We start from the raw sequence: 23609 nt of genomic DNA, 5'->3' as shown, positions 1-23609 counted from the left end.
CCACTGGGGTGCAGGGCGCACCCCAACGCCGGGCACGCTGGGCGGGAGGACGGCCGCGCGGAGCCCCTGCACGCAGACGACCCTCGGGGAGGACCTGGGTGCGGGAGCTCCGGGAGCAGCAGGGACCTGAATCTGGACCTGGACCTGGACCTGGACCTGGGCCTGGACCTGGGCCTGGGCGGGGCCGGCCTGGCCCGCCTAGCTGGAGTGAAGTGAAGCCCAGTCCGTCCGTGCCACGCCCGGCAACGCGCCCGGCTGGGGGCTCGGGTGTTTCTTTATTAATCGTGCGAAACGGGGAAGCAACTGTGGCCCGAGTCCCGCGAGCCCAGGTGTGCACCGTCCAGTCCAGGCCGGGTCGGGGTCGGGTGGGCACCCGGTCGGGGTCCAGGTCAGGCAGCGCTGGAGCCTCCTAGACGCGTCCAGGCCGGCGGGAGTCGTGCTTGGCCAGGCTGGTCATCGCTCGGCTCTGGCTCTGTCCGCCCTCGGCCTGCAGGTGCTCTCGCCTGGGAAACTGAGGCAGGCACGGCCACTGTGCCGCAGTCTCGGGGTTCACCGTCTACTTCTCCAAAAGCGTCTGCTGAACTGTGGGGAGCAGAGAGCAGGCAGTGAGGCGCCGGCCCGCACGTACCCCGGGCAGCTGGAGCCCGCCGGCCGGAGGCAGAATCCGCAGCCAGGTGGGCACAGCCAGTGACCCGGCCGGGCGAGCCTCGGCGCCCACGGGAAGCTGCGGACATAAAGCAGTCAACAAACTCAGAAGGAGGCACCCTGCCAGCGAGCGCTCAGGTCCACCACGGCCCGGCTCCTGCAGGGGGCTGGACGGGAGCCGCAGCATTCCGGGGCCACAGCTGTGCCCGCTGTCTGCGGGGTGGGTGGAGCCGGCCAGCCACTCGGGCCGCACTACAAAACCCTGATGAGAAAGTCTAGGGCAGCCGTGTCTTGGCAATCGAGCGCAGAAGCCAGAAAACACCATTTTTGCCTTGTTGGCAATGCGCCCCGGCTACTGCACGGCGTCTCGGGAGCAGGCCTTGGATCACAAGACCCAGGCATGAGAAAACCCCCAAGAGCTCGACAGAAGGGTCCCGCACCCCGAAATCCAGAGACACAGGGCTCTGGCGGGAATCGGGGTGTGGCGAGCTCGGCTGGCGCCTGAGTGACACTCCAGGGCACGGAGGCAATCGGCGCGTGGCGGGGAGGGGAGAAGCAGGGAAACGGAGGCAGGAAGGAACCAGGACGGAAAGGGCAGGCTGGGGACTCAGGATGGGACAGCGCTCACCTGGGACACACCCAGCCCAGGCGCGGGCTTCCCAAAAACTGTCTTTTTACAGCTAAATTATTTCAATTTTTCAGTCAACAAACACAGGACATCTGCCCCCGACCTTCACCTGAACAGGAGCAGAGACCAAGGCACAGGACCCACGGTCTGGGCGCCCACCCCAGGGCCTTTGCTCGGCTCTGTTCCCTTTTCCTTTCCTGGGCAATCCCAACAAATCCCGCCTGCAGGGCGAGGTGTCGGCAAAGCCCGCCAGCTGCATTTCCCAACGTGCACCTTTTAAAATGCTCAGTTGGGCCAGCCGGGTGGGGGCGCTGGGGAAAGTTTCATCAGTATGCTGCAGCTCTGGGCGGCTCCCCACCACTGAAGCCAAACCTGCCGTGCACGCCTGGCCTGTCATCCCAGCGCGCTGGGAGGCTGAGGCAGGAGGCTCCCTGGGAATTCAAGCCCAGCCGAAGTAACTCAGGGACTCGGGGGCCCGTTTCCAAGACAATGCACACATAAGTAAGTAAAATTAACAGGCCTGGGGACGCGGCTCAACGCAGGGGCCCGGGAGGGGTCAAGCACTAGCACCTATAACAGTAATGATAATCAACAACAGCGGCTCCCTGCACCCTGCACTGCTCACCGGGGGCTCCCAGCACCCCGCCCTGCTCACCGGGAGGCTCCCAGCACCCCGCCCTGCTTACTGGGGGGCTCCCAGCACCCCGCCCTGCTCACCGGGAGGCTCCGTGCGGCTCGGCGGGCCATTTTCCAAGTTCACTTCTCCTTGTTCTGCTGCAAACAAAAAAAAAGACCCAGATGCAAACAAAAGCCATCGCTGGAGCCCCGCGCCCTCCCGTGGGTCCCGACACCACGCAGAGGTCACTGCAGCCAGAGGCCTCGGGGGCCTTCAGGGAAACAAGCGCCCCTTCCCAGCCAGCCGCACCCCGCCAGGAAAACGCACCCTGAGTCTCGGGCACCTGGAACCACATTCCTTCCCGGGAGGCAGGAGGAGAAAGGTGGCACGCTGCAGCCCAGGTGGGCCTGGAAGGCGGGCGATCCTCCACCTCAGCCCCAGATGACGGAACCTGAGGCGGCTCCGGCCCAGCTCCTCCTGTTCCCGCAGGCTCGGCCTCCCCACGAGCACCAGAGCGCGCACTTTGGAATCGGAGACAATACTGACTCCCAGCACCTTGCTGTGCATAGGAGAGGCGATGCCCAGCCACAGGTTACCCCGCAGGTACAGCCCAGGATGACGGCCAGCTCCTCCTGCATTTCCCCGCCGTCTACCACACAGACGGTGCTAAAGCTTTACACATTTGGGTCAGACAGGCCACCACGCAAACACTGTTATTCCATCCGTGACGGGAGGTTTATAAATGTCACCTTAAACCTGGCTCCTCCCTTCTCTCTCTGCTTCCCGGCCACCATGACGGGAGCGTCTCTCCTCCCCACACCGTCCACCATGATGCTCCCGCCCTGGAGCAGCCGGCCATGGACTGCACCCTCTGCACCCCTGAGCCACACTGAGCTCCCTCTTTAAGCTGTGTTCTGGTCCCCGGCTCCTCCCTTCTCTCCCTGCTTCCCGGCCACCATGATGGGAGCGTCTCTCCCCACACGGTCCACCATGATGCTCCCGCCCTGGAGCACTGACCATGGACTGCACCCTCTGCACCCCTGAGCCACACTGAGCTCCCTCTTTAAGCTGTGCTCTGGTCCCCGGCTCCTCCCTTCTCTCCCTGCTTCCCGGCCACCATGATGGGAGCGTCTCTCCTCCCCACACCGTCCACCATGATGCTCCCGCCTTGGAGCAGCCGGCCATGGACTGCACCCTCTGCACCCCTGAGCCACACTGAGCTCCCTCTTTAAGCTGTGCTCTGGTCCCCGGCTCCTCCCTTCTCTCCCTGCTTCCCGGCCACCATGATGGAGCGTCTCTCCTCCCCACACCGTCCACCATGATGCTCCCGCCCTGGAGCAGCCGGCCATGGACTGCACCCTCTGCACCCCTGAGCCACACTGAGCTCCCTCTTTAAGCTGTGCTCTGGTCCCCGGCTCCTCCCTTCTCTCCCTGCTTCCCGGCCACCATGATGGGAGCGTCTCTCCTCCCCACACCGTCCACCATGATGCTCCCGCCTTGGAGCGGCCGGCCATGGACTGCACCCTCTGCACCCCTGAGCCACACTGAGCTCCCTCTTTAAGCTGTGCTCTGGTCCCCGGCTCCTCCCTTCTCTCCCTGCTTCCCGGCCACCATGATGGAGCGTCTCTCCTCCCCACACCGTCCACCATGATGCTCCCGCCTTGGAGCAGCCGGCCATGGACTGCACCGTGTGCACCCCTGAGCCACACTGAGCTCCCTCTTTAAGCTGTGTTCTGGTCCCCGGCTCCTCCCTTCTCTCCCTGCTTCCCGGCCACCATGATGTGAGCGACCCTCCTCCCCACACCGTCCACCATGATGCTCCCGCCTTGGAGCAGCCGGCCATGGACTGCACCCTCTGCACCCCTGAGTCACACTGAGCTTCCTCTTTAAGCTGTGTTCTAGTCCCCTGATCCTCCCTTTTCTCTCTGCTTCCCGGCCACCATGATGGGAGCGTCTCTCCTCCCCACACCGTCCACCATGATGCTCCTGCCTTGGAGCAGCCGGCCATGGACTGCACCCCCTGCACCCCTGAGCCACACTGAGCTCCCTCTTTAAGCTGTGCTCTGGTCCCCGGCTCCTCCCTTCTCTCCCTGCTTCCCGGCCACCATGATGTGAGCGACCCTCCTCCCCACACCGTCCACCATGATGCTCCCGCCTTGGAGCAGCCGGCCATGGACTGCACCCTCTGCACCCCTGAGCCACACTGAGCTCCCTCTTTAAGCTGTGCTCTGGTCCCCGGCTCCTCCCTTCTCTCCCTGCTTCCCGGCCACCATGACGGGAGCGTCTCTCCTCCCCACACCGTCCACCATGATGCTCCAGCCTTGGAGCGGCCGGCCATGGACTGCACCCTCTGCACCCCTGAGCACACACCCCAGAACACTTTAAGCTGTGTTCTGGTCCCTGGCTCCTCCCTTCTCTCCCTGCTTACCGGCCACCATGACGGGAGCGTCTCTCCTCCCCACACCGTCCACCATGATGTTCCCGCCCTGGAGCAGCCGGCCATGGACTGCACCCTCTGCACCCCTGAGCCACACTGAGCTCCCTCTTTAAGCTGTGTTCTGGTCCCCGGCTCCTCCCTTCTCTCCCTGCTTCCCGGCCACCATGATGGGAGCGTCTCTCCCCACACGGTCCACCATGATGCTCCCGCCCTGGAGCACTGACCATGGACTGCACCCTCTGCACCCCTGAGCCACACTGAGCTCCCTCTTTAAGCTGTGCTCTGGTCCCCGGCTCCTCCCTTCTCTCCCTGCTTCCCGGCCACCATGATGGAGCGTCTCTCCTCCCCACACCGTCCACCATGATGCTCCCGCCTTGGAGCAGCCGGCCATGGACAGCACCCTCTGCACCCCTGAGCCACACTGAGCTCCCTCTTTAAGCTGTGTTCTGGTCCCCGGCTCCTCCCTTCTCTCCCTGCTTCCCGGCCACCATGATGGGAGCGTCTCTCCTCCCCACACCGTCCACCATGATCTTCTGCCTTGGAGCAGCCGGCCATGGACTGCACCCTCTGCACCCCTGAGCCACACTGAGCTCCCTCTTTAAGCTGTGTTCTGGTCCCCGGCTCCTCCCTTCTCTCCCTGCTTCCCGGCCACCATGACGGGAGCGTCTCTCCTCCCCACACCGTCCACCTTGATGCTCCTCCCTTGGAGCCGCCAGCCATGGACTGCACCCTCTGCACCCCATTAACCCTCCTCCTCTGTGATGTGCGAGTGGTCAACCCCGAATGTCCTCATCCACCCCTCTTCCTATCCACAGTGTTCACCAGCACAGCACACTTCCAGGAAAGATACGTTTATTTCTCTTCTACAAGGCTGCAAACGACCTCGAGGGCCGCACACTGTCGGTGGCAAAGGAAAGTCCTGCTCCTCCCCTCAGCGAGTGGCAGTGTTTCCAGAGCTGCAGGGTCGGGCTCAGTGTACACGGGCGGGACGCGCGCAAGGTGCAGAGCATAAAGGTCTAACTAAGGGGCAGAAGCGCAGCTCTGTAGTGAGTGTCGGATAAAGTGCACGGTCGGCAACGCCCTCCCCACCAGCGAGTGACACGGCACAGGGCGACACGGGCTGGGCGGGCAGGAGGGGGACAGAGGGACAGAGGGACAGAGGGACAGAGAGACAGAGAGAGATAGAGCATCTGGACAGGCAGGCCACGGGTAGACAGGAAGGATGGATGGACGGGTGGATGGATGGGTGGATGGACAGATAGACACAGATTTACCGGTAGCTGGACAGCTAGATGCATTATGGAGTTGGGTAAATGCATGCATAGACCACAGGCAGAGAATACTGATGGATTATACACAGTCGTGGCTGCTCAGAGAGACAGACTGACTGGTTATGCAGATAGATACCTGGACGGAAGGACAGACAGGAAGGATGTGAGGTGATGGACAGATTTATAGGTAGGTGGCTGGATGCACAGAATGATTACGGAGCCAGGTAGTCAGAGAGATACAGTTAGGAAGGACAGACAGACAGCTGATAGACTGATCGGTTACACAGATAGGTGGATGGATGGACAGAAGGATGGACAGATAGATGAGAGAGGGATGGATAGTAGATAGATAGATAGATAGATAGATAGATAGATAAAAAGAAATCCTCCTGCAGGGCCAAGTCCAAACAGGCAGTGAGCCCTCAGGCCGGGCAGAGGCTGCCAGCCAACGCGGGGCACGCGTTACAGCGCATGATCTGACGGGCGCTTTGGCTTCCCGAGAGGGCTTCTCCCCACCGAAAGAAAAAGTAAAAACAACAGAATGTATCCCCCGAGGGCCTGAGCCAGGTTGCCGAGGTGAGACACCCGCAAGGTCCCCAGACCAGCAAGTGTGCGGTCAGCACAGGCACCGTCGGGGCGCCGGTTCCCCCCGGGGGGCCTGGAGCGAACGGATTCCACGCGGGCCCAGGCACCCCGCAGGCCGGCCGTGGACGCTCGGTGTGCCCTGCATGTCTGTGCAGCCCGGCGCCGGCAGGCTGAGGCGGGAGGTCGCTGTGAGCGCCCGAGCAGCCCCGCGTGAGCTGCAGCCGGCCCGAGCTGCACAGCGAGACCCCATTGCAAAAAGGCAAAATTAAAGCCCGACTGGCCCTGCTGCTGGCCGGCGGAGGGCGCAATGCTGGCCCAGCCTGCAATGTCGGGGTCACACGTGGGTGCAGCCGGCCTGGCAAGGAGGACGCTCAGGTCCAAAGCGCGGGACCCCGCCACCCGCTCACCGGCACAGAGCCTCGCGGACTTGGAGGGCCCCCAGAAAGCGCCATCCCCGCGGTCTGGGTCGGCAGCCTGGCACCCCTTACAGAACCAGGTGGGGGAGAGGAGGGCAGAGACAGAGGCCGCCCTGCGGGGCGCCCGGTGGTCAGGGAGTCCTAAGAATCCAGGGTGAGAAAGACGGGGTTCGCAGCCCCCGGGGTGCACAGCCCGCTCCCCAAGACCAATGACCACCCCGAGGGCTGATGCTTGCTCCAACCTCCGCGTGGACAGGTCAAGACATATTAGGGGTGGTGCATGGCCCCAGCCCCCCAGCGACCTCAGGAGGCCGAGGCAGGACACCCCGAGGTTCCAGGCAGCTCAGGCCACTCAGGCCATCAGCAAACCCGTCTCGGCGCAGACCCAAATGGGGGGAGGGATCGTGACTCGGGGCCTTCTGCAGAGGAGGGAGGGGGACGGGGGGGAGGCAGCACACAGGGGGGCAGCGGGGCGCTCAGGGCCGGGGCGGCCGCTCCTCGGGCCGGGCTGGGCTTAGCGGGGAGCCGCGCTGTCCAGGCTCCTGGGGCGGGCCAGGCTCCGCGGGCCTAGGTCTCCGAGGCATCTGGAGGGGGGGACAGAGGACAGAGAGTGAACGGGCCGGCTCGGGGTCGGGGGCGGGGGCCAAGCGGGTCCCGGGGTGCAGCGCCCGGGGCAGCAGCCAACAGCCTTGAGCTGGGCATGCACAGCGGGCCAGGAAGGCGCCGACACGGTCCCCAAAGCAGGAACAGGCCGGCAAGCGCCCGAGAGCCCAGCGCTCGGGAGGCTGAGGCAGGAGCGTCTCTGCAAGTGTGAGAGCAGGCTGCAAAGTGAGCTCAAAGCCAGCCTGGGCTGCAGCGCGGGAGGGTGTCTCAAACATAAAACCAAACAAACAGAAACCAGGCAGCAGGCCAAGAGATCGGGACAAAAGCCACAGGAAATACTGGGGCAAAACGTCGGCTCCCGCCCAGCACCCCGCACTCCGAGCCTGCACTGTGCACAGCGCCCGGCCAGCACAGCGGTGTCCACCCGGGCACGCAGGTGGGAAGCTGCTCCGGCCTTTTCTCCAACGCCAGCTCCTAATTTCTGGTGAATCCAACCCTGCTCGGACTCCTGGCGCTTTGACCAGAATGTGTGTCTTGTACATATAGAATAGCACCCCAAACTGCTCAGGGCTCGGAAAGCCCAGGCACGAGGGGAGGGGAGGGAAGGGAAGGGGAGACCCCAAAATCGAGCTCAAGTTAATGCAAGACTTTTAGAGCCTCACAAGGCCTCGCCGGTCACCGCAGCATCCTGCAGGCTGAGGCGGGAGAATCTCTGTGAGTTCGAGGCCAGCTTGGGCCGTGTGCTGAGGTCAAAGCCAGCCTGGACCACAGACAGGCCCTACCTCCAGCCAAACCGCACCACACTCTGCAAACAGTGGCCCCCAAGAAAGGTGGCAGACACAAAGAAGGATCAAGACACATCTGAAGGTACCAGCGCAGAGGTGCCCGCCCGGGGCCAGCACCGGCACAGGCAGAACAGGACAGAGCAGCCGGGCCTGCCGACTCTGGGCTGATCCCTGCACGAGCCGGGAACCGGAACGGGGCCTGGATGCTGGACAGAGCCACGGTTATGAATCTGTCACTCTGAATCCTCACCTACATTTTACAACCTGCACAGAAACCGCACGCTACCAGCCAGGACGGGACCCCACATCCCTGGCTTCACCGTGCTGCTCTGGGGTGCAGGAAGCCACCAGCAGCCTCCCGCCTACCCGGCTGTGCCAACAGGGAGGACTCCGAGGGGCCCGTTTCCCACACGGCCTCTCCGCCAGCCAGCCTCACACACACCGCCCCGGGAGCTGGTCAAAAGGCGTGGTGTGTGTTTAACTCAAAAATCCCTACACTAAAAACACACAAAGGCACAGAGCCCTCAGAGTCCCCCGGCCCTGCTGGCTCCCCCAGATCCTGGCCGCTCTCCCTGCAACCCCGGAATCCTCTGTCCTCAGGATCTTTAGCAGTGAAATCCTGGCTGCCTCCATGTCCTGAGTGGACCCCAAACCCTGACCTTTCTTGGTCACTGTGAGCTTGGGGAGGACCCGGGAGTCGCACGGGGCCAGCTCCGGGGACCGAGGTGGACGGGGCCCGGGTCCTGTGTTTACAGCTGCCTTTCTGCTAGATGGCGCTCGGCAGCGGCCGTCACCGGGTTTCTGATCCCAGCTGGAGCAGCCCCTGAGAACCAAGGAACCCCGAGCTCCTGTAGAGAGCAGCAAGCACACTGAGAGGAGAGTGTGCAGCGAGGGAGAATTTGGGGGTGCTCAGGTCGATGCACCCCGTACTCTAACTATAAACACAGGCATCTCCATATCCAGCAGCACTCTGGTCCCCCCTCGACGGGGAAGCTCGGCAGTGGCGACGGCTCGCGGTTAAACACGGCGAAGCAGCTCGGCGGAAGCCGCACGGTGAGCACGCGGGTGTCAGTGAGCACGCGGGTGTCAGGGAGCCCGCGTGGGGCTCAGCACAGGCGCAGCCGCGTAAGGTCTGCTGGGGGAAGCCGGTGTCCCCGGCCATGCGGGAAGTGGAGCGCGGGACCCCGCTTACGGTTCTCTTTGAAGCACAGCTTCTTCTTCTGGTAGGCGATGAAGCTGGACACGGCTCCGGCCACGGCCACCACCACGGCGCCCACGATGCCCGGAATCACGCCCTGGGGCTGCTCCGCTGCAGGGGAAATCAGGGCAGGTCAGGACCGGGGAGCAGCCCTGGCGCTCCGCGAGGACTCGATGGGGACCCCGGGGCTGCCCAGTTGTAGCCCCAACATGGAGTCTGCACCCCTAAATCCCGCGCCCCAGTGCCAGGCTGGCTGCATTTCCTGCCTGATGTGCACCCCAAAATCCCGTACCCCACAGTGCCAGGCTGGCTGCATTTCCTGCCTGATCTGCACCCCAAAATCCCACGCGCCCCACAGTGCCAGGCTGGCTGCATTTCCTGCCTGATCAGCACCCCAAAATCCTGCGCCCCACAGTGCCAGGCTGGCTGCATTTCCTGCCTGATCGGCACCCCAAAATCCCGCGCCCCACAGTGCCAGGCTGGCTGCATTTCCTGCCTGATCGGCACCCCAAAATCCCGCGCCCCACAGTGCTAGGCTGGCTGCATTTCCTGCCTGATCGGCACCCCAAAATCCTGCGCCCCACAGTGCCAGGCTGGCTGCATTTCCTGCCTGATCGGCACCCCAAAATCCTGCGCCCCACAGTGCCAGGCTGGCTGCATTTCCTGCCTGATCGGCACCCCAAAATCCCGCGCCCCACAGTGCTAGGCTGGCTGCATTTCCTGCCTGATCGGCACCCCAAAATCCTGCGCCCCACAGTGCCAGGCTGGCTGCATTTCCTGCCTGATCGGCACCCCAAAATCCTGCTCCCCACAGTGCCAGGCTGGCTGCATTTCCTGCCTGATCGGCACCCCAAAATCCCGCGCCCCACAGTGCCAGGCTGGCTGCATTTCCTGCCTGATCGGCACCCCAAAATCCTGCTCCCCACAGTGCCAGGCTGGCTGCATTTCCTGCCTGATCGGCACCCCAAAATCCCGCGCCCCACAGTGCCAGGCTGGCTGCATTTCCTGCCTGATCGGCACCCCAAAATCCCGCACCCCACAGTGCCAGGCTGGCTGCATTTCCTGCCTGATCGGCACCCCAAAATCCCGCGCCCCACAGTGCCAGGCTGGCTGCATTTCCTGCCTGATCGGCACCCCAAAATCCTGCGCCCCACAGTGCCAGCGCGAGCTCTTGGCCGCAACCCCCCCACGGCCAACCGCACCCCCTTATTTATTTCCACTGTTGCACCAGGCGATGGGAGGAGGGGGCTCCCCAAACTCTGCAGGCCTGAGCCTCCAGGTGCTGGCAGGCGCAGGCGCGCCCCTCCCCGGCTCCCTGCTCCCCACGGGGGTTTCCCGCTCGGCTCTTCTCGGGAGCAGGCCGGGCCCGGCGAGGTCCTGTCCGCACCCCCGGAGGGCTCCCAGCCCCACGGCCGACGCAGAGGGCGGCAGGCCCGCTCCTACCTTCCGGGGCCGCGCCGTCGTGCCGGGGCTTGCTCCCGCCATGTCCGTCGCGGCCTCCTGCAAGACAAGAGCGAGCCGCTGGCAGCTGCACCGAGGAGCTGCTAATGGACACCGTCAAGGGGGGCCCAGCGCGGGAGGGAGACCTGGACACCCCATGCGCTATAATGCTACTGAGTCAGCCGGGGCGGGGCCGGAAGTGAGGTCACAGTGGGCGTGGCCTCGGGCCACCCTGGGGCCCAATGTCTTCGTCATTCTCACTTCCTAACGTGCCACGGAGAAAGGTGATTGGACTTCGAGGGGGCGGGACTCAGCACTAGGAAGTGACGCAGCCGTGGGCGTGGCCCAGGGCCACATTCAGTGCATGTTGCTATGGAAGGTGACTGGACCCTCTGGGGCGGGGCTTACTGAAAGTGAGGCTGCTGTGGGCGTGGCCTTGGGGAACATTAGGACCCAGGCCTCTCTCACTTTCTGGTCGTGATGCTATGGAAAAAGATGTTTGGACTTTTAGGGGTGGGGCTTACTATGAGGAAGTCAATGGCATGGCCTCAGAGGCCGTTTTGGGACCCAATGTAGGTATCACCTTGGGTCCTCTTGGTCGGTATCACCTCCTGTCCTTGATACTATGGAAGGTGATTGGACCGCTAGGAGGCGGGGCTTAGTAATCAGGCCATTGTGAGCGTGGCCTGAGGACATTTTGGGACTCAAGGTCTTCCTCTGCTTCTCACTTCCTGCCCATCATGCTATGGAAGAAGGTGATTAGACCACTAGGGGGCGAGACAGTAGAAACAGGTCATTGTGGGAGTGGCTCCAGGCCATATTGGGACTCAATGCCTTCTCACTTTCTGTCCATCATGCTATGGAAGAAGGTGATTGGATCACTAGGAGGCGGGACAGTAGAAATCAGGTCATTGTGGGCGTGGCTCCAGTCCATATTTGGACTCAAGGCATTCTCAGTCTCCCTTCCTGTCCATCATGCTATGGAAGAAGGTGATTGGACATTTAGGAGGTGGGGCTTAGCGGTGACCACAAGCGGGTCATTGTGGGCGTGGCTCGAGACCACATGGGGACTCAATGCATTCTCTCACTCCCTGTCCATCACGCTATGGAAGAAGGTGATTGAACCACTAGGGGGCGGGGCTTAGTAGAAATCAGCTCTCTGTGGGCGTGGCCAGACGCCATATTGGGACTGAATGTGTTCCTCTCCCTCCTCCTCACTTCCTGGCCCTGAGTTGGGAGGTTTCCTTTCTCTCTCCACTCTCTCTGTGATGTCCTGTTTCACACACGGCGAAGGCAGCGCTGCCGACCACAGACGGAAGGAACTTCCCTCACCCTCAGCTAATGTAAAGCTCTTCGTGCAGACGCCATCTCAGGCCTGTCAGGAACAGGACGTGGAGCAGCAGACTCCTCTGCGATCGCGGAAGGCCCATCCCTCAGTGTCTCATCATCACCAGGACAACACCGGACTGGCGCCCACTCAGGCCACCTGTACCAGGGCGGCCTCCAGAAGGCCCGGGCAGACCCCGAGGGGGATCGGGGTGCCTGTCCTCTCCCCCGGAGCTGACCGAGACTTTGCCTAAGGCTGGACACTTCTCGGACTCACGACCTGCCGAGTCCACGGCTGCACCAGACCCAGCGAGCTCCTCGGGGTGGCCGGCAGCGGAGAGACTCAACCCACCAGCCCTTTACCTCTGGGGTCTGTGCATCGGCTCATAACAGACACAGGATCACAGCGTGCTCTGCTGAACACCGGCCTAAGTGGACAGGGCTGGCCTGTCCACCTGTCCAAGTGTTGTGTCCTTGTCAAGAGTTCCGCTGGACCCAGTTCAGTGATTTGCACACAGACTGACAGAGCTGGTTCTTTAGAGACCAGGCAGCTTCTGGGTCTCTTGTGTTGTCTACAATGGCTTTGCATATCATACAACTGCACAGCTCTGTACTGTCTGCCGCATAAGGGAGTGTTTGTTACACAGCTAGTCTGCTGTGCTGTTACACTCTAATGGAGCGCACTTCACAGAGCTATTCATTGAACTACCTATTACACTATCAGGGAGCATATATTACAGAGCTACGCAGCTGTCATACTGCCTGTTGCATGCTAGGGGACTGTATGTTACACAGCTACTCAGTGAACTATTACACTATAAGGGAGCACATGTTACACAGCTGCACAACTGTCACGCTGCCTGCTGCATACGTATTCCATTCAGCTAGCCACTTTGTGCACTGCCTGCTACACACTAGGTGAATGTATGTTACACAGCTGCACTTTACACTATATGGGAGTGACTGAGTTAGGAGATGGCCAAGACCTGCCAATGTTCAAGAAAGCTTCCATCCTGCGATAGAGAAGAGAGTCCCTAAATCCTTCAGCCTTCTCTCAGGAGCCAGCCACACATTCTGCACCCTGTAATTCGGCACCACTGACCAAGGTCCCAGAGAATCATGCGTGTTTAACCGAGTGGAGGGTCGTGTGTAGACCGAGTGCTTTCATGGAAGGTTGGGAGTGTGAACCCTGTGGTCTCATGGAGACCCACGATGGAGACCCTGAGGTCTCACAGAAAATTAGGGGCAAAAAAAGCATGAGGAGAATAAAAACAAGAGAGGGATCACGTACCGTCTCCACCTGCTGCATCTGCCAGGTCGGAATCTGAAAATCCACCTGAAGGAGAAAAAAGACAACATCACTGGCCGTGCTGGACCTGGCGGTCGTGTCCTGCACGATTAAAAACTGAGCGTCCCTGATCCGAAAACCCCAAAGACAAAATGCTCCCAGATCCACTGTTTGCATGCAACTGTGAAGAGACAACCAAACCACAGGCACAATGAAGAATCATCATATGTGATGCCCCTGCATATGCACAAATACTCCAAAGTTTAAAACAAAAGTCAAATAGGAAAAACTTTTAGTCACTCGCATCTCAGCAAAGAGACACACAACCTGTAAAACAAATTCTCTCGTCAGTGTGGTACTACCCAACATTCCCCCACGAACCCTGGGAAAAAGCAAAAAAAGAAAATGGAACTACAGAAGTATTATTTTTGCTGATTAGTGTAATTAGAAGCCCGGATCAGTAAGCCCAACCCAAAATCATGAGAAATAACGAGTCATGGGTGTTTTGTTATGCAGCAGTAGCTAGCTGATACACATCAGATTTAACATAAGCTTCATATAACGCACTATGCCTAAGGAGAGGCTACTTCATGAAAGCAAGGAGACACGGCATATAAACGCAGCCCTTTATGTAACCTGTCACATCCATGCATTACAAGGGAAAAAACACATGATGACCGTTGTGATTGGCAATGCCACCCCTCGATGAAAAATAACATGAAAAAGCTGGAGAAGAGAAAGATACTTTCTAGCTGGCGTGGTGCGAAGGTCGGTCATCCCAGGGCGCCAGGAGGCTGAGACGGGAGGGTCTCAATTCAGGCCCACAATGTCACGATTCACCAAGACACTGTGTCAATATAGAAAGTTAAACAGAAGAAATAATGCATAAAGGCTGGGCACGTGGTCAGTTAGGAGGGCCTGGGCAGGCAGACAGACGGACAACAGAAAGACCAACTTCATGACCTGACTCTTTTTGCAAAAAAACTTTGGTGTGGAAAAACGAATCTTTTTAGACTCCGCTTTAAATTCAGAAGTGAAAATCACCCACCGCACCCCATGTCGGCCGTCGTGATCTAGCAAAAGCAACAGAACAAAACCAAGACTAAACTGTAACGGGGAGGAAACTTTTTTTAAAAATGCAAATAATTTGACTTTCTGGTGGGAAAAGCTAAGACATGAAGAGAATTCAAGAGAATTCGCCTCAGGATGGTTGCTAGTGAAAATGTATACAAACCCGATGTTTATTAAAGTCATAAACACATTGAACATACACAAAAATATACAAGCGAACAAAAGCAGAGAGTAAATAATTTGGGAATATATAAATAAAGACACGAGTAGAATACATGAATTGTACCCACAGGGAAAAGCTTAGTTCTTGGCAAGACGTTCACACAGTCAGTCAATTCACAATGGTCAGTCACAAGGGGAAATAGAAGATTTTGGGCCCGGGATGTAGTTTAGCGGCACAGGTCCCGAGTCTAGGGCTGCTACCCATCTTCAAAAAACAAAATGAAAAAAAAAAAAAGAGAAAAAAGCCATGCATGCCTGTCAGCCTAGCACTCGGGAGGCTGAGGCAGGAGGATCGTTGCGAGTTCGAGTCCAGCCTGGGCTACAAAGTGAGCTCAAGGCCAGCCTGAACCGCAGAGACTGCGTCTCAGAAACACAAAAATAAATAAATTAATAAGTAGAACAACAAAAAAAAGATTTTTATTATTTTCCCCAAAACAAGAAGACAATCAACAACGTGAATCTCAAGTTTAACAGAAAATAGATAAAGGAATAAAACCTCAAAGCCTGTGGAAAAGCCAGCCAAAGCCACACTGAGGGAACAATTTCAAATCTCACTGATCAAAAGTGCTGTGACAAATATTCAAAGGCGAGAAGCACGTGGGAAAGCGTTTGGTCATAAACGACCGGTGTTAACTCAAACCCGCGGCAAGCCGAAGCCTCAAAGTGTTTTACTTGGTTTTGGTTAACTTCTGAGCTACGGGAAGATGCTGCGGTCATAGTGATGTAAGCTGGGGCAGTGTTTGATGGAGAGTTTCTTTCTGTCTTTTTTTATTTGTGTGTTTGAGGCAGACTCTCCCCGTGCAGCTCAGGCTGGCCTTGGCTCACTCTGTAGCCCAGGCGGGTCTCGAACGCACAGAGATCCTCCCGCCTCAGCCTCCCGGGTGCAGAGCGACGTCTGCAGTCACCAGAAGGAAGCAGTCCCCTGTCTACACAGCAGGATGTGGGCAGCTACAATTTGGGAGGAAAAAAAAAATCAAAAAGCCGCTATAAAGAAGTTATACGCAGTCACCTGAAGAATTAAGACTTCTTGAAGTCTATGTTAAAAAAACAAAAATTTTCTTTGCATTTCCTAGTATGTTTGCAGGGCATAAGGCGTTCACCGTGGGGAAGTGGCAGGTCCCAGCCATTCTCGAGTCCTTCTGATTCCCTTCTGCTCCCCAGATTCTCTTCCCAGCTCCCCCTAACCTCCCTTCCCGCTTCCTATCATCTGTCTTCTACTCTGCTCTTTATTTATCCTTTGGTTTTCTCCTAGAAGAGAAACCCTGCACTATTTAAGTCAGTGTGTATGATTTACTTCTCTTAACACTACGATCTCAGCGTCCACCCATTTTCCTACGTGTCACTCGAGTTTGTGCTTGTTCATAGCAGTGTAGTACTCCACCAATGTGCAAACACCTCGTTTTCTCTCTCTGTCCATCTGCTGATGGACACAGAGGCTGCTTCCAACGTTCGGCTCCTGGGAGTTGTGCTGCTGTCAACGTGGCTGTGGGTGGATCACTGCAGAATGGCGACTTTAACTCTTAGGGAGACGCTCTAAAGAAACACAGCTGAGTAGTGTGCCTTAAATTTCCTCCGCCATTTCCAATCTTGTAATAGCTCAGAAATCACATTTTCGGGAAGTTAAATAGCATCACAGGTAACTGTGTATAGTACACAATGACCATTAGAAAATCACACGGTGCAGGCTCCCGTGGCCCATTAGTAAGCAAAATACACAGTGACAACATGAACAGAAGGTTCACATTTTTGCTTGCGTCTGGAAGCGCAGACCTGTCGTTCCAGCACACTGAGGGGCTGAGGCAGGAGGATCACCAGACGAAGCCCACCCTGGGCAACTTAGCAACTTAGTGAAACCGTGTTTCAAAACTTTTGAAACATTAATAAATTCTGGGGATGGAGCTCAGCATGAAGGTGCATGCTGAGCTCAAAAAAAAAAAATCGTTTTACTTTAAAATTATGCCACTGAAACTAATATGTAAAATTATGGAACAGGAGTTTACCATCAGAAGGTCAGTCACATGTACCACAGCAAAGCAGATAAATGATCGGATCATTATGCAGTATAGATGGGCATCAACCCCACACGTACCCCTAATTTTAGGGATAATGCCTGTGTGTCTGGGTGTCAGTGGATGCTGAAAATCCCAAAACTGACCCAAGGGCTCGAGGCACAGACTCACCAGAGGATCCTGGCTGGTTGGGCTTCGGGTTTGGCTTGGGCTCGGGCTGTCTGGGGGCCACAGGGTTAGCTGTTTGCAAAGAAGGAAAAACTCCAGTGAGCAGTGGTTTGCAATTAAGAAAATAAAACCTCAAGTGTGCAGACACGGTCCCCTGAGGAAGCGCGCTGCGTCATGGTGACAGTGACACCGCCAGCTCCCTCCCAACCACAGCACTTAATGGTGGCTGCTTTCCATAGATGCTAACGCAGGACTCTGAAGCAGTCAACAAACTTTACCGGGTTCTGGGCAAAATGAGAACATAAAACCCACTGTTGAAACTGGATTGACGATTTCAAGATGGAGACAACAGCAAGTCAAAGCAATATGGCAGCCACTATGATAACAAGATGGCGGCCAGTGTGGTAACAAAATGGCAGCTAGTCTGGTAACAAAATGGCAGCCAGTGTGGTAACAAAATGGCAACCAGTGTGCTAACAAAATGGCAGCCAGTGTGATAACAAAATGGCAGCCAGTGTAATAACAAAATGGCGGCAAGTGTGGTAACAAGCTGTTAAGTGATGTGGTCAAGATGGTAGAAGATGTAGTAACAACATGGAGGCTAACAAGATGCCTGCTGGTATAATAACAAAATGGATGCTGGTGTGGTACCAAATGATGGCCATGTGGGCGCAAGATGGCAGCCAGTGGAAAATGGCAGAAGGTGTAGTAACAAGATGGTGGCCTGTATGGTAAGATGATGGCAGCCCATGTGGTAACATAGCGGCCTGTATGGTAGTAAGATGGCGGTCCATGTAGTAATAAAATGGCCGTCTGTGTGTAATAAGATGGCCGCCCATGTGGTAATAACATGGCCGTCTGTGTGGTGTAAGATGGCTGCCCGTGTAGTAATAAAATGGCCGTCTGTGTGTAATAAGATGGCCGCCCATGTGGTTAACAACATGGCCGTCTGTGTGGTAGTAAGATGGCTGCCCGTGTAGTAAGAAGATGGCGGCTCTGTGGAGTGAAGATGGGCTTCACGCTCAGGAAGTTTTCAAAGCCCGTCATGACTTCTGAAATAAAAACTGAGCACGCAGGTAGAAACAGCAACAAAGACCAAAACCAAACGAGCAGCAGAAAGACGTCCAGCGCCAGCCCAGAGTCCTCCTGTGCTCGCCATGAACGTCCCCAGCACTGAGCAGACGTGGCTCTTTCTAGTGAGCGTGACCAGAGACGGGCCACAGTGAAGGTGTGACAGCCACTCACCGTCTCCTGCGCCATCGAGAGCCTCGCTCAGGTCCAAATCGCCACCTGCACAGGGAGAAGGCGGTCAGCAGCAGCCGGGGGACGGCCGGCAGGGAGCGCTGCCCAGCGTGGCACCTCCGACGGGGACACTCATGGACCGCGGTGCCGTCACAGCAACGGACCCCAATTGTGCACACTGATGCACTGCACGACGATGGGGGCGTCTCTCCTCCCCACACCGTCCTCCATGACGCCGGCCATGGACTGCACCCTCTGCACCGTGAGCCACGCTGATTCCCTCTCAGGAGACAAACTCACCCCCCCCCCCGCGAGGGTGTCGGGGAGACTCTCAAAAGGACCCAAAATTATCGCAGCCCAGGAGGATGCACGTGTTACATCGGAGCCGCTCTCCGCCCTCCAAACCCCAACTTGTTCTATTTTTTGGTCTTTTTGAGGCGGGCTCTCTCTGTGCAGCTCAGGCTGGTCTCGAACTCAGAGATCCTCCCGCCTCAGCCTCCCGAGTGAGTCCTGGGGTGACAGGCACGAGCCGCCACACCCGGCTCACCCCAACTTTAGACAAAATGGGGCCCACCGAGGCGCCCGCTCCCTCTGGCCGTACACTGGGGTGCCGGTTTCTTACCGCTCGGGGGCTTCTTGGGGGCTTCTGTGGTTTTCTTGATGTCGTCTGCAAAGAGAGAAGCACGCTGAGCCGGGCTCAGGGTGAGGCTGCGTGTTGAGCGGCCCCCCAGACCGCGGGACCCTGGGGACACGGGTGCTCCCCGCGTGAGCCGGAGCAGGAGGGCGCCGTCCCGGGACCCCGCGCCTCCCACCCAGGAGAGAGGAGCCTTGTACCCCAGGGAACCCCGATTCCACCCTAGTCCTCTCTATGAGGTTAAAAAGGGGTGAGCACGAGGAGGAGAGGGGGTGCCCTGAAATGCGTGCCCGCTGGAACGTGGGGTACGGGAGCTCCCGTGCACACAGGTCTCGGAGGGGGGCTTCTTGGAGGATCTGGGCCCGAGACCTTCCTGCCTCGGCCTCCCGAATCCAACGCCCGCGTCCCGAGAGACAGGACACGGGGCGCGGACACCAGGAGAGGCTGGAGGACACGGAGGCCGAGGCCACAGCGATGGGGCCACCTGGCGCCCCGCGGGAGGCTGAGGCGGGAGGGTCTCCCCGAGCCGGCGCACAGCTGAGCACAATCCCGAGGAGGACGGATAAGTGTGTTTAAATGCTGGACCGATTACGGTCACGCGTCTCCACTGCAGTAACTTTATAAAAACACTGAGAACTTGGCCGTGAGGCTCAGTGACCCCGACATTCCCGATACTAAGGCAGAACCCCCGGGCGTTTGTAAAAAGTGCTACAGCGTTACTCACCAAGGGCGTCAGCTAAGTCAAAACCTAAGTCTACAAAAGAAAAAAAAAAATAAAGTCAAGTTAGAAATACGGAAAACAAACTTCAGCCACACCCAGGGTGCCCCAAATCACTCGGGGTCTCTTCCTTTTGAGGGCTGTGTAGTACTCCACGCCCCTCCCCCACCTGCTAGTGGGCCTGCAGTTTCTGTCTGCTTGTCGGCTACCAAGACCCCGAAACAAACCGGGGCCTGCAGGGGCGCCTCGCACGGGCGGTTCCCTCCTTCGTGTCCACGCCCTCTAGGGAGGCGGCCGCCCGGGGGTGCAAGCCTCTCCAGAGCAAAGCCCTGCGCTGCAGCCAGCGGGTGGGGCAGCTCCGCCACAGCGGGAAGGAGGCTCCCAAAACACACAGCCTGGCTCCGGGGGGCCCCTGGACAGGGCCAGCGCTGCGGGAGGCTGAGGCAGGCGGGTGCCCAGCTCCAGCCGGGACCGGGACAGCTCAAAGTAACACCATTGAACAAGGTGGGGGGGTCTGGAGCAGGGGTGCAGCCTTGGGACCCCAAAACAGAACAGCAAAGCTAAGGGGGTCACAGGCCCCGACCCGAGATGCCTGCACCCCGACTCTCACAGCAAGGGAAGGGGGCGAGGGGACACGGCAAACCCTAGCCACGGAGAGCACTGACACGGCCCAGGCCGCCTGGACACACGGCCTGCAGCCAGATAGACAGACAGATGGAGACGCAGCCGGGCGCAGAGCCAGGGCTGGACCCGGCCCAGGACGGCGATGACTCACGGTGAGTCATCAGGGCGCGTCCCCAGCGCACGCCCTGCGGCGGGCTCACAAAAACAGGATGCGGGGGGGGGACACGGGGGGACACGGGGGGACACCGGCCTGCAGGCTCAGCCGGCCCCCGCCCTGCGGGTCCCCCACCTGCCCAGGGGCCCGCCGGCCTCTGCTGGCCATCGGGGGACCGAGCTGTTGGGGTCTCTGTGGAAACTGTTCACAAGTGGCTAAAACACCCAGCCAGAAACTCCCCCTGACCAGGCCGCTCCCCTTCTGGGTGTTTCCCCCAAAGACTTAAAGTTGTCTGTCACATCGCAGGGACCCGGGTGCACCCCGAGTCACCCACAGTGCACCCCGAGTCACCCACGGTGCACCCCAAGGTCACCCACAGGGCGTCAGTCTCGGGGCCGGCCTGTGCGTCCACCTGTACGGGGGCACGGATACAGGGCAGGTGCTGATGGCACGGCGTGGAGTACTATACAGCGGTGAAGAAGGTAAAGTCCCGCCCGGCGTCGGGAAGCAGCTTCGGACTGCAGGGCTCCGGCACCAGGCAGGCGCACACTCGGCTCCTCGCGGACGGGAAATCCGAGTGTAAACACAGACTAAATCAAAGCCAGATGTCGGGAGAGGGCGGGGGGCCTTTGGCGATGGGCGCGGGGGGACCCAGGCTCAGAAAGCAGCGGGCGGTTTTGTGCCAGGACTCGTACGTTTTTTTTCTTAAAAAAGTGCAAACAGAGTCATAAAAATTATTTTAAAAAGAAAACAAAAGCAAGAAAAACGGCTCCCCGTCTCCAGGCCGCACAGGGCCCCGATGCCCTGATGTTGCCAGCGCAGCGCACCCCGAGAATCGCCCGCCCGGAGCTGGAACCCGGCTTCCCCTACACCCCAGCCCCCCACACACACACACACACCCCGGCCTTTCAGGACGACCGGGATGCTGTGGGGAGCGGGGGCCCCGAACCCCGAGATCCCGGGGTGAATACTGGAGTCTGCAGCTCTGCAAAACTCAAGGAACCTCAGATCCAAAGCTGTGAACCCCGCTATGCGGGAGGCTGAGGCGGGAGGGTCCCAAGTGGAAGCTGGCCCGGGGCAACTCAGCACAGAGCTGTGTTTGCAGAGTGAATAATAAAAACTCCCGGGTAGGAAAAACTAAGTAAAATCACCCAAGACACAACAGGAACACAGGCGCACAGAGCGGGGGAATTAGCCCTCCCGGCCGCAGACCTGGCTCCTAAGAAACCAGAGAGGCGGCCAGCGGGGTGCAGAGCCGTTTAGGGGACCGGCCCAGCAGGGCCCCCCGGGAGGGGTCCCATCACCAAAGAGCCGGCTGGAGGAGGGGAGCGCAGGAGACCGTCCTGCCTCAGCCTCCCACAGGGCTGCTATGTGGGCCTGAGGCGCCAGCTGGCTTGTTGCTGTTTGGCGTCTCCATGGCAACCTGGTCCTCCTGGGCCACAGGGGAGGGGGAGGGGGACCCCAGCAGGGCGGGGCAGCCGGGTGCAAATCGCCAACCTCAGCAGCCACCCGAGAGCAGAGAGAGGAAGCCGCGGCCGAGTTTGAGGCCGGGTTTGCTGCATGACTGAATGACTGACTCAGGGCGAGAACCACAGGGACACATCCCACTCCTACACATCCTACCCCACCCCACAGTCCTGGTCCCTCCTTTCTTTCGTCGAAGTGGCCTCCAGCTGCACCCCATAAACAGACGACCCCGCTGCAAGAGCCCCCTCCTCGGACTCCGGCCCGGGCTGGGGGACCGCGCTGTACCCCGCACAGCAACGCACACTGCAGTCCAGAAAATGCTTCTCAGACAGGCCTGGCGTCATCCGAGCGCCCAGGAGGGAGGCCGAGGCTCGCGGGGAGGATCTCGAGTCAAAGCCCAACCGGGGTAATTGAGTGACTGTGCGTGATTCGACCCTGTTCCCGAACTTAAAAATCAAATCAAATCAAAAAGTGGAGGCCCGACTCCCTGAAGCTGGCCACCGGTCCGTCCCTTCAGCTGCGAGAGTGGGGACCCTGCGTGGGCTCCTGGGGGGCTTTGGAAACAAAACAGAAACCAGCCCCTCACCAGGCGCCCCCCTCCCGGACCCCGCCTGGACCCGAAACCGCGACTCCTAATTTCTGTGATTTCTCAGTTACAAAAAAAAGTGCCCAGCGCAGTGCAGACGTAAACGGGGTGCCCGGACCCCCGCTCGGGTTTTCCCGCCAAGCCCCCAGCAGGAACCTGCAGGAGGCGCCAGAGCCGCGCGCTCCCGGCCCGCCTCCCGCGCAGGCCTCCGGCCGGCCGCCTCCAAAATCCAGGCCCAGGCCTCCGCGGCCCGGCGCCCAGGAAACGGGGGTGCCGCCCGCCTCGCCGGGTCCCCGAGCCCGGACTACCGGGGGGGGGGGGTCCCCGCAAGGTGCGCCCCTCCCCAGGGCCCCCTTGGGTTCCCCCAGGATCTGGGGGCCGGGTTGCACCCCTGGCCCTGCGCCCCTCCTCAGGGTCCCCCCGAGCCACGCGCCGACCCTGCTGTCCGGGCCTCGGAGCTCCCAGAGCGGGGGGCGCCCCCAGAACCCCTCACCCGACCCGCGCCCCTGCGCCCCACCGCGCGCTCCTCCTCCGGCACCACGTGTCCAGGCGGCGCCCCCTCCCCGAAGTGTAGCGTCCCCGCCTGCGCCCCTCCCCAAAGTTTGGGATACCGGCCACGCGCCCCGCCCTAAAGTTTGGGGTCACCGCCGTGCGCCCCTCCCCAGTGTAGGGTCCCAGCACTGCGGCCCTCCCCAAAGTTTAGGGTCCCCGCAGTGCGCCCCTCCCCAAAGTTTACGGTGCCCGCCGTGCGCCCCTCCCTAAAGTTTAGGGTCCCCGCCGTACGCCCCTTTCCAAAGTTTAGGGTTCGCGTCGTGCGCCCCTCCCGAAAGTTTGGGGTCACCGCCGTGCGCCCCTCCCCAAAGTTTACGGCGCCCGCCGTGCGCCCCTCCCCAAAGTCCGGGGTCCCCGCCGTGCGCCCCTCTCCAAACTTCGCGGCCCCGCGTGGGCCCCCCCCGATCGGGGCGCCCTTCTCTCGCCCCCCGAGAGTGCGCCCCGCTCCCGCCCCGCACCCCCCGGCCGCCCCGCCGCTCACCGTCCCGCGCGCGCACCAGCGTCCCCGCGAGCAGCAGCAGCAGCAGGACGAACGCGCGCGCCATGCTGACGGCGCCGGCCGGGAGCGCACTGAGCGCCCCGAGCGGGAGGGCGGAGTCGGGGGGCGGGGGGAGCCGGGGACCCCCCATACACACCCTGGGCACGCCCCGGGGCGGGGCGGCCGAGCAGAGCACAGCAGTGGGGGCGCCGCCCTGGGCTCGGCCTCCTGCTGCGCCCCGTGCAGGGCCCGCGTGCCTTGGGGACCCCCGACCTGCACCCCGAGACCCGCCCGCCCGGCCTCCCACGCCCAGGCTGGCTCCTGCACCGCGTGCCCCGACTTAGGGGTGCAACCCGGACCCCAGATTCCGGGGGGACCCAAGGGAGTTCCCGGGGAGGGGCTCCCCCAAACCTCCCGGCCCCCCGGGGCGTGGCTGTGTCCCCGCG

General features: G+C 60.0%; 1 protein-coding gene across 3 annotated transcripts; it reads right to left on the bottom strand.

Moving 5' to 3' along the window:
- Nucleotides 1-227: 227 nt before the first annotated feature.
- Nucleotides 228-23598, bottom strand: Cd99 (CD99 molecule (Xg blood group)). 3 transcript variants are annotated; one of them, XM_063243052.1, is made up of 10 exons: nt 23167-23598; nt 19309-19338; nt 18573-18617; nt 17954-17998; nt 16712-16780; nt 13242-13286; nt 10628-10684; nt 9179-9295; nt 1991-2044; nt 228-582 (listed from the first exon to the last, which is right to left on the bottom strand). In XM_063243052.1, the coding sequence occupies exons 1-10, from the start codon at nt 23312-23314 to the stop codon at nt 557-559; spliced, it is 636 nt and encodes a 211-aa protein (XP_063099122.1). In that variant the 5' UTR covers nt 23315-23598; the 3' UTR covers nt 228-556. The 3 variants fall into 3 exon arrangements, with proteins under 3 accessions (XP_063099122.1, XP_063099121.1, XP_063099123.1); XM_063243051.1 differs by having other exon boundaries at nt 1991-2047; nt 23167-23588; XM_063243053.1 differs by lacking the exons at nt 228-582; nt 1991-2044 and adding an exon at nt 5162-7182 and having other exon boundaries at nt 23167-23597.
- Nucleotides 23599-23609: the final 11 nt, after the last annotated feature.

The sequence above is a fragment of the Cavia porcellus genome, unplaced genomic scaffold (assembly GCF_034190915.1).
Source record: "Cavia porcellus strain 051 isolate PalLab524CR breed Dunkin Hartley unplaced genomic scaffold, mCavPor4.1 scaffold_33, whole genome shotgun sequence".
Classification (NCBI taxonomy): domain Eukaryota; kingdom Metazoa; phylum Chordata; class Mammalia; order Rodentia; family Caviidae; genus Cavia; species Cavia porcellus.
Note: the sequence above shows the minus strand (reverse complement) of the source record. Positions and strands in the feature narration are given on the sequence as shown.